A 16,331-nucleotide genomic window follows, 5' to 3' on the forward strand; every position below is an offset into this window, starting at 1 on the left:
TCAACGGTGATAATTTTGACGTCAAATTACGATTTTTGTTTTTGGTCGTATTTTAGTCATCTGATTTCTTTTAGTTGCATTTTAGTCGACTAAAATATAGTGTTAATTTAGTCAACAAAAATATTTTTGTCTACGAAATTAACACTGGTTCCTAGTTTGTAAACATGCATTTGGTTTTTTTTTTTTTTTTTTTTTTTTTTTTACTCTTCCGCTTTTCTTGCATCTCTTCAAAATTATCTTAAGTAGATGGTTTTTCTGACTCCGCAACACAAAACCAAAGTTGGGCTCATAACTTTTTTGAAAATATAAATCTTAAACTTAATTTTGAGAGTGGATTCCCACCGCATTTTATTGCAATGTGTTAACACATATTATTTAGTGTTTGATGCATGGGCCGGCAATTGACAAAAAAACACATGGCCTTTTTCTATTCTTTAATCTTCACCAACATGAGAATTGGCCACTGACCAGCTAAATACTGTAGGCCAGCCCAGGATAACCTCTCTCACTATTGGCATGGACAAAAGTATCAAGGAAACCTCTCCCTGATGCTATCCCTGCCTGCAAAGGACCACATAAAAACTTGGATCTTCAAAATTGTTCTGCTGCCTGCCTAGCCTAACCTTTTAGTATCCTTCAGCCATCCAACCTTCACCTGCTACCATCTGTCCAGGTTTTGTAAGTTTGAGTCCTGCCTTACCCTGACCATGTGTGCTGCCTACCATCACTAAGTTGCAATATGTCCACTTTAAGGCTCACTCAGACCAATGATAAAGGGGCACACTGTCTGCCCTGAAACATGTAGCCACACCCCCTCTACTTCCTGTCACCATCACCCAGCCGAGAGAGGTACGGTTTTGAGCCGCAGCCATCTCTCCCCTTTCACCAAAAACTCTGCTTCAGCCAGCCACATGCCTGCAGAGCTCTGCAGCTTCACAGTGATCCTTTTTAGGTCTATTGGTTTATAACAAAACTTGATCCACTTTTAATTAGTGAGTACATTTTTATTGTCTTTTTATTTTTAATAAATCACTACAACTAGCTGGAGGGGCCTTTTTTTGTTTGTTTATATATAATTATGTGCATTTGGATCTTGAGACCTAATCTGAGAGGAGCTGCATCCACTTCACCTTGTGTTCCCTACCACTCTTCTGGCCCTTGTATGTGCCCCATTGGTTACTGCAATGGTTTATCCAAATCCTTTTAACTTTTGCCCTCAATGCTAAACTCTGGAAATGGGTAAATAAAACGCCATCGCTGAGGATTCCTCAATAATTCTAGTTATTTTAAAGGGTTGGAGGAAGAAGCTATATTACTTGCTGTCCTCGCTGCAGCCAGCTTTAGCGATGTTCTCTTCTTCCTGGCGCTCCCAAACTAAAAGCCATCCTTCGATGTCGTCATGAACAATGAAGGTCTGTAAACCCTGTATTGTTCATGGAGGTGGCAAGCATGCAACCACAGTTGAGAGGGAACTGGTTGCATGGATGGAAGAAGCCCAGTGAAGCTAGGAATTGGGCAAGTATTTCTTCTTCATGTAACTTCATGTAACCAGCGTTTAACACTTGCAGTGCATTGTTTGGCTGTAAGGGATTAAATAAAACGTTTTTTGATGAATATATATTTTGTTTAATAACCCACAAAGCACGAGCAATAATACATATTATTATGGATTTCTTTATTTCCTTAATATTTGTAAAAATATAAAATAAAATAAAATAATCTCTGTTGTATGGTTAGATTTCAGATCCAGAGGAGATTGCCATTCCAGAATCTGTGTCAGAGTTACCGCCGTTGTCTAGGTGCTTAATATCTGTTGTTATAAAGACGTCCAGTGTGCTGAAGTAAGTTGGTTTTGTGTATGTTTAGTGTAAACATTTCTTCATATTGGTATGCCATTAAAGTTCATTGTGTTTTTGAGTTTTTAGACAGTTTGCTGTATATGAACTGTAAGGAATGGGTTGGAATAGAAATTCCATGGATTTCACATTAATCTATGCATGTAGGATTGATCAATTTCTAACACACTTCTCAGAGACCTGCAGGTTTTCCACTGCTTTTTGACCACCCCACGTACATTTTACTACAGCGGGGTGGCTTCACTGTGCGAAATCACAAACCTGTACATGATTTTGCTCGTCCTGGTCTGGGGCGCACACCCGTGCCTCCGGCAAACGGCTCTCGCTGTGATTAGGCGCATGTACTCTGGGACCCCCGATTGTTCCAGAGACAGACAGAACGGCAGTCTGCTTATGTAAACAAGGCAGGTCGCCCTTCTGTGACAGGAGAAGACAGATCTTGTGTTTTTGCTAAGCAGGAACCTGGATCTGTCGTCTAACAGTACAAGCAAGCCCTTGATGTTAACCCCTTCCCTGCCAGTGTCATTAGTACAGTTACAGTGTATATTAGCACTGATCACTGTATTATTGTCACTCGTCCTCAAAAAAAAAAAAAGTATCCGATTTGGCCACCGCAATTTTGCGGTCCCGCTATAAGTCGCTGATCGCTGCCATTACTAGTAAAAAAAAACATAAAAATATCCCGTAGTTTGTAGACGCTATAACTTTTGCGCAAACCAATCAATATGCACTTATTGTGGTGTTTTTTTACACAAAAATATGTAGCAGAATACATATTGGCCTAAATTTGAAGAAATTCATTTTTTTTTCTTCATTATTGGATATGTTTTATACCAGAAAGTTAAATATATTGTGTTTTTCAAAATTGTCGGTCGTTTTTTTTTTGTTTATAGCGCAAAACATTTAAACCGCAGGGGTGACCACCAAAAGAAATCTCTATTTGTGGGGGGGAAAAAAGACATTGTTGCATGACTGCACAATTGTCAGTTAAAGTACCGCAGTGCCGTATAGCAAAAAAAATGGCCTGGTCATGAAGGGGAGTAAACCTTCCGGGCTGAAGTGGTTGACCATATTCTCTTTAAAGTTCCTTTTTAGGTGAACTCGCTACAAGTGTTTCGGCGGAAGAAATTGAGGGAATTCTGAGCTTGACTGCATCCCTACATATCATTATGGCCAGCAGTAAAGGTATGACACACTTTCATAAGTACAAAAAATAGGGCCTGCAACTCCAAACGTCCTTGTTGCTGCTTTTATTGGTGCGTAAAAACATACAGGAGTTCATTCGTTCCAGTCAAGGGAACACGGCACAATTTTTTTGTTAAACAGAGCATATATACTGTTTGCTAAAACACACCTTCCAGTTAATTATCTAATTGAAACTGCAATTAAGAGACATCCAAAACAGAAGGTGAAGTGTAGCATTTGGCAATACAAACATGGAAAATACTTTATAGCAATGGATGCATGTTTATACACGATGGCCCAGATTCACAAAGCACTTGCGCCGACGTATTACACGTTACGCCGACGTAAGTGCCAATGTGCGCCGTCGTATGTGTGCGGCACACTAACGAACAGACATGCGCCTAAAAACAGGCTACACCCGCCGACATAGCTTGCACACGCCGGCGTAGGGTGGGCGCACATTTAGGCTGGGCGCATGGTGCCGCTCCCATTGATTGGCCATTCAAACATGCAAATGAGGGAAATACGGCGATTCACGAACGTGCGTGTGCCCGGCGCATGCGAGTAAGTTGTACGTCCGGCGTTAAGTTTTTCCCCATAAATGAGGTGCAACCCGGAAACAGACATGCACAGGTCTGCACCAGGGAACCCAAGCCGGCGTATTGTGCGTTGGACGTGTGTCTGGCTGGGCGTACGTTATGTTCACGGCGTAGCTTAGGCAGTTGTGCCGGCGTGGTTGTGAGCAGGCGCAGGGGGGGTGCTGTGCATGCGTCCACATTACGGTGCAGTTCGTGATACGTACCTGTCTGGCGCTCGGCCCATCATTTGCATGGGGTCACGCCTCATTTGCATGGGATCACGCCCACTACCACCTACGCCGGCGTGCGCCTTCGAAACCCATGCTGGCGCAGCGTTGGGAGCACTGGTTTGCTGAATGCAATGCTTGCCTCTCCGCGCTACGTTGGCGTGGCGTACGGTGTTTGCTCTACGGCGGCGTAATGTGCACCTTGCTCTCTGTGAATCTGGGCCATTATCTACACAATAGAAAATGACAAAATGTGTAAAACAAGACAAAAGGCTTCCTCCAAATGAACTGAATGAGAAGCAGGTCTGCATCATATCTTGGGTTCAAACCATATGTGTAGTCTCATGCTGGGATATGTAGTCTCATGCTGGCGATATGAGACACTTTCACCTAGATTTGTCAAACTAAAGAACACATCTACTGTACAATTTGTTTTAGCAAAACAATTCAAACTAGGATTACCTGTTTGGAAGAAAGCCCCTTCTGTGTTCCTCTGATACTTTCTTGTAGCCATATAAGGGAAAAACCACCAACAGGTTATTGGGATACCAAGCTTTCTAACTATAACTTTTCAATCAAAAATTATTTTAAAACTTTTCATAGTTTTTTTTAGTTTAAGTGGACAAACCTCTAAAGTTCAGTCTGTCATGGAGATATTTGCAGTAGGGTAGGTAGGAGTTGCTATACCTTGCATTCCTAAATCATGTGACTGGAGCCTGGACTGTGTTGTGGTGTGTGCGTTTTTATTTATATAAAAAAAACAAAACCTACAGCATCTCTTAGCCCATGTTTGCATTGGACCGATTTGTCATGAGATTGGACATGTCCACACACATGACAAATCGGCAGCTATTTCCAGAAATTGCACCTTCCGAACCGTTGCAGCTCTGATTCCCAAAAGTAGTTCCTGCACTACTTTTGGTGATTTGAATAGACATCTATGCAAGAACCCCGCTCGAGATGTATGTCAAATCCACCTGAAGTTCAGACACTGCATTGCCAGGTTGTAATCATGCGAGTGTCAGCGGAACTCGCCCGATTTCTAACCCCGCAGCGGTGTGAACCTAGGCTTAATGGTAAATAGGCATTTCTCTTTCGTTCATAGACGGACCCAGCATTCCTTTGACCTTAGGGTTATGTTCCTCCTACCAGGAGATTTTAGGCAGAATTCTTACAGCACCCAAGGTGTTAAAACTTTCCTTCAGTGCCGCTCCTCCCAGGGGGGCGTGGCTCCCCCCAGGCATAACCCACACCCTGCTCCAGCAGCTTCAGTTTTTAGTTTCTGCCTAACCGTCAGGAGAGTCAGGCTCTCTCTGGAGTCCTGGACTCTGAGTTTTTTCTTGCAAAATTTTTTTGCATTATGCGAGTTTTTTCTCAGCTTTTTTTGTTTTATTTTTATTTTGAATCCTGCGATTCTTCTATCAACAGCCGACTGGGTGACAGGCTGGGTCCTCGACCCTTGTAGTCCCCCCAGGTTCGGCCTTCGAGCGTGTGCCGGCCCTCAGCTCCGCTTTGGGACGTCCACGACAGGCCCCATTGCTCCAGGGGCGGCCGGGGAACTTCGGTTCTAGGGCACACATATGACCGGTCTCTATGGCCTTGTCACAGTGTGTCTGGCTGACAGCCATGCCGTTCGCGGACGTTGGTTCTGTCTGGGATACCTCCAGCCGGGTAGTCGCAGGACAGGTAAGTAGTGGCCCCTTACTCAGGTAAGTGGTCTGGCTGGAATGTTTTCCCTTGGGAGGTCGACTGAGGGTTTTCCCCTGCTTTCCTCTCTCCCTTATTCCTCTCCCTCCTTCCCCCTTTGGGTGACGGCTGTGCAGGGGGTTTTTTCCCTGGGGCTCATATTTTTTTCACTCGGGTATGGCTGGGGCTGTTCTGTGTCACTGCAGGGGACTGTGGTGGACATTCTGGGCATTTTTGTGTGTGCTGTGTACTGTTTTGGTGTACTGTCATTTTTGGGTACACTGTCTTTTTAAAACTGCGCAACGGCGGCCATTTTGCCGGAGCCGCGCTTGTATTATTCGGCGGCCATTTTCTTGTGGCCGGCGCCGTTTTCAGCACTAGTTCGGCCTCTAGTGGCCGTTTCGGCGGGGAAAAAAGACCGCGAATCATCTGAGGGGACAGACGCAGCGCTGCAGCTTCTCCTCAGCACACACTTGTCCTTCACAGACCGCGCTGTACCAGGGTGGTGGTGAGTCTCAGGGGGCCCCAGACTGTGCTCTAGCGGCCGGGAGGTGACCTGTGGGGGACTTTTTTCCTGCCATTGGCAGTGGGGGTGACACGGCAGCTGCAATATGGAGCCTGAATCAGGCCCCTCATTCCTCACAATGCCGGAATTAACCCTTAGCGCCCCTCCCCCTGCCACATCTGTTGAATCGGTGTCGGCTGTCCTGGAGTCTTTTCTCACCAGGTTTGAAGCTGCCAGTGCTCGGTTGGGGGTAAAAAGCCGCCCCCCCCCCCGCAGGCTGTTTCTGGGATATCTCTGACGCAGAATCTGATAACGCTGTTGCTGCTATCTGGTTCTGTCATGTCAGAGGATGCGGGCTTAACCCACATGGACAGCGAGGATGACTCTGCTGCGGAGTCTGCTGACAAGGGAATTTGTTGGAGCTCTTATAACTGCCGGTACGTGAGACCCTTCATTTAAGGATGGTGGCGGAGACACCACGGTGTCGGTCCCTTTTGGATTCCGCAAACCACCCGCGTACCGCTAAGGTATTCCCTTGTGTCGCATATTTGGACAATTTGTTGTATAAGGAATGGGATACACCGCAAAAGGCTTTTACTGTTCCTAAAAGCTTTGCTACCCGTTACCCCCTGGAGGAGGACTTTTTAAAAAAGTGGGTCACTCCTCCGTCGGTGGACCCTCCTGTGTCCAGACTGAGTAAGGCTACTACGTTGCCTGTGGAGGGGGCTCCTGCTTTCAAGGACCCCGCTGATAGGAGAGTGGAGGCCGTGGCCCGCTCCCTGTTCTCGGTGGTGGGTTCGGCGGTAAGGCCGGCTCTGGCCGGCGCCCTGGTTGCTCAGACGCTAACTGAAAGGGCGAAGCTCCTGCTGCAGGATCTGGAGGTCCAGGGTGCTTCCGAGTCCTCTAGGGACCTGGCTGAGCAGTTGATTCAGGGTCAGAAGTTTCTCTGTGAGGCGGCTATGGATTCGATTCCTTTGCTTTCCAGGGCTTCTGTCTACGCAGTGGTTCTGCGCCGCCTTATATGGCTGAAGTGCTGGTCGGCTGACCAGTCCTCGAAAAAGGCCTTGGTGGATTTGCCCTTTAAGGGCGGACGGCTCTTTGGGGCATCCCTGGATGACATCATTAAGGATGCCACTGGAGGTAAGAGCACCTTGCTCCCTCAGTCGGGGAAGGGTAAGGAACCTCGCCGCAAGCAATGTCCTACTTTTACTACCCCTAAGCGGTTTTTTCGTGCGCCCAGCGCAGCTGGAAAAGGTCCGCAAGGGGCAAAAGCCCCTGCTGCCGGGCGTAAGCGCCCCTGGTTTAACAAACCAAACAAGCCTGCTTCCGCATGAAGGTCTGCCCCCGCCCGGGTCTCGGGTGGGGGGACGGCTTCACGACTTTGCGGATCGGTGGAACTCTCTTCTGACCGACCGTTGGGTTTGCGAGGTGGTCGCCTCGGGGTACAAGATAGAGTTCCTCTCTTGTCCCCCAAACAGATTTTTTCCATCCAACCTCCAGCTTCCTCCGGATCGTCGGCTAGCCCTGTCCGGGGCTGTCCAGGATCTTCTGGACAGAGGGGTGGTTGTGCCGGTTCCCTCGCTGGAACGGTTTCGGGGGTTCTACTCCAATCTGTTCGTGGTTCCCAAGAAGGGAGGGGTTCGCCCTGTCCTGGACCTAAAGGCCCTCAACTCCTTTGTCAAGGTGCAGCGATTCAGGATGGAGTCGGTCCGTTCTATCATAGCGGCCCTCCACCAGGGGGACTTCATGGCGTCCTTGGACATCATGGACGCATACCTGCATGTCCCCGTTTGCACAAGCCACCAAAGGTATCTGCGTTTTGCGATCGGGGAGGACCACTATCAATTCGTGGCCCTCCCGTTCGGGCTGGCGTCGGCACCACGGGTGTTCACCAAGGTGCTCGCCCCGATCCTGGCCTTGCTAAGGCAGCGAGGGATCGCTATCGTGGGATACCTGGACGACCTTCTCCTGAGAGCTTTTTCAAGCTCAGAGTTAGAGGAGGACGTGTCCATCACGTGTCGGACTCTGCAGGAGTTCGGCTGGCTTCTGAATCTCAAAAAATCAGTGTTTGTTCCGTCCCAGAGGCTGGAACACCTGGGGCTGGTTTTGGATTCGGGGGAGGCAAAAGTGTTCCTCCCATCGGAAAAACTGCGGACCCTGCAATCTGCAGTGAGACAGTTGTCGACCCAGAAGTGGTCGTCTCTTCGCTTCTGCATGCGGGTTCTGGGTCTGATGGTGGCCTCCTTCGAGGCGGTTCCGTATGCCCAATTCCACACCAGGGTACTACAGAAGGAGATTCTGTCACGATGGGACAGGGTCCCATCTTCTCTGGATCGCCAGATTCGGTTGAGCCATCTGGCCAAGTCTTCCCTGGCATGGTGGCTGACGTCTCCGGTTCTTCGGTCCGGGAAGTCTTTTCTTCCGTGCCGCTGGACAGTGGTCACGACGGATGCCAGCCTCTTCGGCTGGGGGGGCGTCTGGGGCACCCAGTCAGCCCAGGGGCGTTGGACTCAGGAGGAGTCCCGCCTGCCGATCAATATCCTGGAGCTCCGAGCGATCAAGCTGTGCCTTGTCAGGTGGTCCCTGGAGCTGCAGGGCCGTCCTGTCAGGATCCAGTCCGACAACGCCACGGCCGTGGCGTACGTCAATCATCAGGGCGGCACAAGGAGCTCGGCCGCGGCGACGGAGGTCGCTCACATACTTCGGTGGGCCGAAAGGTTCGTTCCGGCCCTGTCAGCGGTATACATTCCGGGAGTTCTGAATTGGCAAGCCGACTTCCTAAGTCGCACGACTCTGGATCAAGGGGAGTGGTCTCTCCACCCGGAGGTTTTTCAGATCCTGTGTCAAAAATGGGGCACTCCAGACGTGGACCTTCTGGCGTCCCGTCTCAATCGGAAGGTACCACGGTTTGTGGCCAGGTCAAGGGACCCGTGGGCAGACGCGTTAGTGGCTCCCTGGGGTCAATATCACCTGATTTACGCCTTCCCTCCTCTAAGGCTCCTACCCCGCCTGCTGCGCAGGGTGGAAGCCGAAGGGATTCCAACGATCCTGATCGCCCCAGATTGGCCGCGTCGCTCTTGGTACGCGGACCTGGTACGTCTGGTGGCAGACGCCCCCTGGCGCCTGCCTCTGAGGGAAGATCTCCTGTCTCAGGGCCCGATCTTCCATCCTGCTTTACGGTCACTGGCTTTAACGGCGTGGCTGTTGAGAACCAGGTACTGAAGGACCGGGGCCTGTCGGGCCCGGTAATCTCTACCATGATACGTGCACGGAAGTCCACTTCTCGAAAAATTTATCATCGTACATGGAAAGCATACATCTCTATGTGTGAGGAGATGAAGTGGCACCCCCGTACTTACGTGGTGTCCCGGATCCTGCTGTTCCTACAGCGGGGAGTGGACCAGTCTCTTGCCTTGAGCACGATCAAGAGTCAGATTTCTGCTCTGGCTGTTTATTTTCAGCGTCCCGTGGCAGCGCACTCTTTGGTTCGCACGTTTGTGCAGGGGGTCCGGCATGTGGCCCCCCCGGTGCGCCCTCCGCTACCTTCTTGGGACTTGAATTTGGTCCTCTCGGCGCTTCAGCGTGCACCCTTTGAGGACATTCGGGAGATCCCCTTGCTGACTTTGTCGCAGAAGGTGGTCTTTCTGGTAGCTATTACCTCTATCAGACGAGTGTCTGAGCTGGCGGCCTTGTCTTGCAAGGCCCCCTACTTGGTCATCCATCAGGATAAGGCGGTGCTGCGCCCGCGACCTTCTTTTCTTCCGAAGGTCGTTTCGGCCTTTCACATTAACGAGGACATTGTTGTTCCATCATTATGTCCTCAGCCGAAGAACCCGAAGGAAGCCGTTTTACATTCTCTGGATGTGGTTCGGGCCCTTCGAGTTTACTTGTCGGCGACAGCTCCGTTCCGGAAGTCGGACTCGCTGTTCGTGTCTGTGTCCGGTCCCAGTAAGGGCCTGGCAGTCTCGTCGGCCACCATTTCCAGGTGGATCCGACAGGTTGTGCTTCAGGCCTACGCCCTGAAGGGGCGGGCGCCTCCCTTTCGGGTCACGGCGCATTCGACCAGGGCGATTGGAGCCTCCTGGGCTTTCCGACACCAAGCCTCTGTGTTACAGGTGTGTAAGGCTGCGACCTGGTCGTCGGTCCACACTTTTTCAAAGTTTTATAAGGTGGATGTGAGTGCATCTTCTGATGCCTCATTCGGCCGCGGGGTGTTACAGGCGGCAGTTTAAGGTTGGAGTTCCTCCGTTGAGTAACTCCGGTTTTGTTTGGGGTGTAACCTGTTGTTTGCTGTGTTATTTTTCCCACCCCTCGTTTTTTTGACACTGCTTGGGGACGTCCCTAAGGTCAAAGGATGCTGTGTCCGTCTATGAACGAAAGAGAAAAAAGGATTTTTGTACTCACCGTAAAATCCATTTCTCTGAGTTCATAGACGGACACAGCACCCACCCCTCCTTGGTTTGTACTGCTTGTTACGAACTGAAGCTGCTGGAGCAGGGTGTGGGTTATGCCTGGGGGAGCCACGCCCCCTGGGAGGAGCGACATGAAGGAAAGTTTTAACACCTTGGGTGCTGTAAGAATTCTGCCTAAAATCTCCTGGTAGGAGGAACATAACCCTAAGGTCAAAGGATGCTGTGTCCGTCTATGAACTCAGAGAAATGGATTTTACGGTGAGTACAAAAATCCTTTTTTAATAGTAAACTTCATAGTAATCGCATGTTCAGCATGAAGAAAATAAAGTATACTATTTGCACTGCCTAACCATAGCAGACCACGTTACAGAGTTTTGTTCCTGGTAGATTTAAATTAATGTTTTTTTTTCCTTTTTATTAAGGGAAACGCTTGTCTACTGCAGCTAAAGACATTGCTTCAATAATATATAGGAAGCTGAAAAATCACAGAGAAGTCACAATGGAAGATGATGAAAACATAGAAAGGTAAAAAAAAAAAAGTATTGGTGCATGCAGCAAGTATCCTCATGTCTGCTTCCCACTTGAAGGTGTGCAACACTTAAAGCGGGGGTTCACCCTTAGAGGGCACTTTTCCCCCTTAGATTCCTGCTCGTTATTACTAGGGGAATCGGCTATTTATTTTAAAATATGTGCAGTACTTACCCGTTTACGAGACGCATCCTCTCCGTCGCTTCCGGGTATGGGCTTCGGGAATGGGCGTTCCTTCTTGATTGACAGGTTTCCGAGAGGCTTCCGACGGTCGCATCCATCGCGTCACGATTTTCCGAAAGAAGCCGAACGTCGGTGCGCAGTATAGAGCCGCACCGACGCCCGCTCCCGAAGACCCATACCCGGAAGCGACGGAAGAAGATGCAGCTCGAAAACGGGTAAGTACGGCTCATATTTTAATATAAATAGCCGATTCCCCTAGACCGAACGAGCAGGAAGCTAAGGAGATTTTTTTTTTTTTTTTAAATGGGTGAACTCCCGCTTTAAATTGACATTTTTCTTCCAACCATAATATAACCATATAGTATATGTATACAAAATGTAAATGTAATTAGTGGTGAAAGCCAATAAGTTGTAAGGCGTGTGTGGGTTATAATTTTTTTTTAATTATTTTTTTGGACCTCACCTATGAGCTCCCGCCATACATACGTTTTTAAATCAGTCTGGATATGGACTAATTCATGGTTACATTGTCGTCCTGCGATCAGTATGTATGTGTTATGCATGACTGATCCTTGTATCTGGAAATCATTGTAGTATGCGCCACTAGATTCCAGGTCCTGTGCAGTTCACAGAACACTCAAAAAATCCAAAGCGTTCTCTGACTGGTGCCTGTGCTGAGTGAGCGACCTCCTGTGTTTTACAAAGCAGGCAAGGGACCCAGAAGCTAGCAGCAATTGCTGTAGTGGCAGTGCTGACATGCATACCTGCCTTAGTCCAAGCTGGACCAACATAACTATGCAAAATATTGAAAACACTAAGGCTACTTTCACACTGAAAGCGCCGGCCGCTAGCGGTAAGCGCCTCTCGTTTTTAGCAGCAAAAATCCTCCTTTACCATATTTTACGGTGGCTCCCGGCGCTCATGTCTCCTCTCTGCCCTTTTGACAGGAGCAGCGGGTGGGGCCAAGATTTCCCTGCTGACAGCGGGACCCGAGCAGATAGATAGTGTGTGTGTGTGTGTGTGTGTGTGTGTGTGTGTATCTATTGATACGCCGCGTAATTTTTAAAATGCCCCGTCGTATCTTTGTTTTGTATCCACAAAACAAGATACAACTGAATCTGGGCTCGATCCGACAGGCGTACGTCTTAGTACGCCGTTGGATCGTAGGTGCATATTTACGCTGGCCGCTAGGTGGCGTTTCCGTCTAATTCCGCGTCGAGTATGCAAATTCGCTAGATACGGCGATCCACGAACGTACGTCCGGCCGGCGCATTTTTTTACGTAGTTTCCATAAGGCTTTTTTCGGCGTATAGTTACCCCTGCTATATGAGGCGTATCCTATGTTAAGTATGGCCGTCGTTCCCGCGTCAAATTTTGAAAATGTTACGTCGTTTGCGAATATGGCTTTGCGTAGAATGACGTCAACGTCGTAAGCATTGGCTTGTTGCCGCATAATTTCGAGCATGCGCACTGGGATACCCCCACGGACGGCGCATGCGCAGTTAAAAAAAACCTTCATTTACGTTGGGTCAAGACTTATTAACATAAAACACGCCCCCATCACATACATTTGAATTGCGCGCCCTTACGCCGCCTAAGTTACACTACACCGCTGTAACTTACGGCGGAAAAAAAAACCTGTAAGTTACGGCGGCGTAGCGTATCAGAGATGCGCTACGCCGGACGGAAGAATGCGCCGCGCTATGTGGATCTGCCCCTGTTTGTTTTGGTTGATAACTAAATTAAATACCACACTTTTTTTAATGTTAATATGTAAAGTTTAAAAAAAGGCAATTCCTAAATATCTCTATGCGGTGGTAAATATAAATAACCGACTATATGATTAGGGAGCAAAATCTCTAATCCACTCTGAGAATAACACAGAAGAGATATACTATTAGCTTGAATCTGGTAAATATCATCAGACTCGGATGACTTTTTTTTTATTTAAAGGGAAAAAAAAGTTTAGACTGTTTGTTTTTTTGCAGATTCTTAAACGGAACTGTAATATATTATATGCTGTTCATACAAAAACAATGTCATTTTAAGAATGTTGGGTCGATTTTCCAATCGTCGGTGAGGTCAAACCGATGTTAGTTTACAACCACAGTGACGGGAGCATTTAGAAATAATAGAAAACTTCTTGGTCAACAATATTCTTGTCTGAAAATTGATCCATATGGCCAGCATAAAGGCTCAGTACACGCCTATGCAGTTTGCTTTTGATCTGTTTTTACAGTGCTTTTAAAAAAAAAAATGTTGCCCAATTTGTTCGGCAGAAAAACACAAATTGCTGCAAAAACGCATTACATGCTTTTCTGCAGCTTCTCCATTGAAGTATATTGAACCAAAAAAAGCACCCTTTCCAAATACGCAGCAGCTGAAAAAAGCATAGATGTGAATCTGCAAAAAGCACCGAAAAACACAGAGGTGTGAACCAGGCCGAAGACGTTTAGTAAATTAATCGGGTTAAAATAAAAACTAAAATTAGCCCTTTATAGTACAAAAAGAGCAAATTGGTACTGTAAGGGGTTCATTTTTTTTTTTTTTTTTTTTACTGTGGAACAGTGAAAGTAATATTTACAGTAGCAATTTGCTCTTTGTACTATAAAGGACTAATTTTAGTTTTTTTTTTTTTTTTACCCCCATGTTATGTTATGTTACTGGCCGATTAATCCATTCTGAAATTGGTAATCGATTAGTTGTTTCGGCCCTGAAATAATATATATATATAATCTTTCTTTCTCTTTCTCTTTTTCCTGCAGCAGAAGGGGGTGGGGTGGCACTGTCACTAGGTGACACAGAGAGGGGAGGGACGGGACAGAGGAGACCAACACAGGAGAGCTGCAGATGACTGAGGCACTCAAACAGACCACAATGTCAGGGGCTCAGCAGCCATGATTATCGTAATCTGTTTTCAGAGAGGAGGGGATAGCCAGGCAGGATCAGCCAGGTCTTACAGGGTGCCAAATTACAAAGCAGACGCACTATGCTGTATAAAATGCTTTAACCACTTAAGACCCGGACCATTATGCAGGTAAAGGACCTGGCCAGTTTTTGCGATTCGCACTGCATCCTTTTTTTTCCACAATAGAGCTTTCTTTTGGTGGTATTTGATCACCTCTGCGGTTTTTATTTTTTGCGCTATAAACAAAAATAGAGCGACAATTTTGAAAAAAATTCAATATCTACTTTTTGCTATAATTAATATCCCCCAAAAAGATATAAAAAAAACATATTTTTTCCTCAGTTTAGGCCGATACGTATTCTTCTACATATTTTTGGTAAAAAAAAAAAAATCACAATAAGCGTTTATCGTTTGGTTTGCGCAAAATGTATAGCGTTTACAAAATAGGGGATAGTTTTATGGCATTTTTATTAAAAAATAAATTATATATATTTTACTACTAATGGCTGCGATTTTTTTTTTTTTTTTTTTTGACTGCGACATTATGGCGGTCACATCAGACACTTTTGACACATTTTTGGGACCATTGTCATTTTTCACAGCGAAAAGTGCTATAAAAATTCACTTTTTACTGTGAAAATGACAATGGTAGTGAAGGGGTTAACCACTAGGGGGCACTTTAGGGGTTAAGTGTGACCTCCTGTGTGTTTCTAACTGTAGGGGGTGGGGCTGGATGTGTGACACCGGTGATCATCTTTCCCTATATCATGGAAACAGACTATCATTGCCACACAGAAGAACGGGGAAGGTGTGTTTACACTCACCTCTCCCCGTTTTTCAGCTCCTGTGACCCGATCGAGGGCCAGCAGCGGCAATCGGGTCCCGTGGAGGCGACCTACGGCTGGTCTATTAAAGGGGACGTGTATATATCTATCTCCCTGTGCCTAGCCGTGCCATTCTGCTGACGTATATCGTTGTGCGGCGGTCTTTTACAACCCCTTTAAGGTTACTAAGAGCTTTGATCTGCTATGAATGTTACAATGAAGTAAAGATAACATTGCTACATCATAACACACTGACAGTGCAGTCTGTTCTGTGATTGTCCATTTACAAAAGAGGCAGAAAGGTCTACTCCAATGTAAATACAAAGTACCTGTCAAATGGCAATATTGTCCTACATATATTGTACAGTCAGCAAAAATACAATTCTTTCATCACCAGCTGTGAATGAAATGAAATCTGCCTACATCAGATGTTAATGCTTAATCTACAAAGGACGTTTTAAAACCTCTTTTGAACCCTGCGTTTATGGGCGTTCAGAAGCGTTTTGTACAGATAACAGTTTATAGTTTTTATAGTTTATAGTTTTTTTTTGTCAGATCAGTACACCCTCCCAAATGCCTACAATGCAGGAAAGAGCTCTCTTTTTCTTTCTCTTTTCCTTTTCCCTTTTTCTTTTCGCCTTTTTTTTTTTTTTTTTTTTTTTTTTTCTTTTTTTTTTTATTTATTTATTTATTTTTTTCTTTCTTTGTCATTCATGTTTTACATTACTCATTATTTCAGTATTATGTTCAAGCATCACTTTGCTTTAGTCAGTGTTGTACATTACAGTAACAGACCTTGAACCTCATTGACAAACACAATATATTAACGTAAGCATATTTTTCTTTCCAGAGCTATATATGAATCCTCAATGAGAACCTTGGATCAGCTTCTGAAGCCATAAATCCGCACCGAATGTATATTTTGTACAAAATTTTGAATATCTCTAACCAGCATTTTTTATATATTTATATATTACAGAACACAAACTCCTGGGAGTCTAGTAAAATGTAATGTACAATTTTAATGCCTGTTTAGTAAGCATTGTTGTAAATATAAAAATATATTCATTAATTGCAGTGCATGTGTCTGGCTCAGTTTGTAATTGGTCATTTTTGCTTTGTGACATATTTTAAATGTAATTTCTTTGTGACTTGGAGTATTTTTATATTTCTGGCCAGAGTCCCATTGGAATGAATTTATTAGTGTGTGTTGTGTTTGTTGTTTTTTTTGTTTTTTTTGTTTTTTTATAACATTAATAAAGAGTACTCATTATTTTTTTTTATTTTTTTAAAGGGTAAATTTTATTGTACAAACTATCAAGTAAAAAATGCCACTTTTATACAACCATTAACATAACGAAAATAAAAGAAAAACCAGTTCTAGGATTTCTACTCGGTTTCCATGTCTCTCCTGTTGTTTATCGTATTCCCTCCTGGCG

At 46.0% G+C, this 16,331-nt stretch overlaps 1 protein-coding gene across 1 annotated transcript in view; it reads left to right on the forward strand.

Moving 5' to 3' along the window:
* Positions 1-15,969, forward strand: part of NCAPG2 (non-SMC condensin II complex subunit G2) — an 85,869-nt gene extending 69,900 nt beyond the window's left edge. The window contains exons 25-28 of the mRNA XM_040352694.1: positions 1,738-1,841; positions 2,941-3,041; positions 10,872-10,974; positions 15,743-15,969. Of these exons, the coding sequence (XP_040208628.1) occupies positions 1,738-1,841; positions 2,941-3,041; positions 10,872-10,974; positions 15,743-15,794 (360 nt within the window). The 3' untranslated portion in view covers positions 15,795-15,969. The remainder of the gene's footprint in view (positions 1-1,737; positions 1,842-2,940; positions 3,042-10,871; positions 10,975-15,742) is intronic.
* The last annotated feature ends 362 nt before the right edge of the window (positions 15,970-16,331 follow it).

Source organism: Rana temporaria, chromosome 5 (assembly GCF_905171775.1).
Source record: "Rana temporaria chromosome 5, aRanTem1.1, whole genome shotgun sequence".
NCBI lineage: Eukaryota > Metazoa > Chordata > Amphibia > Anura > Ranidae > Rana > Rana temporaria.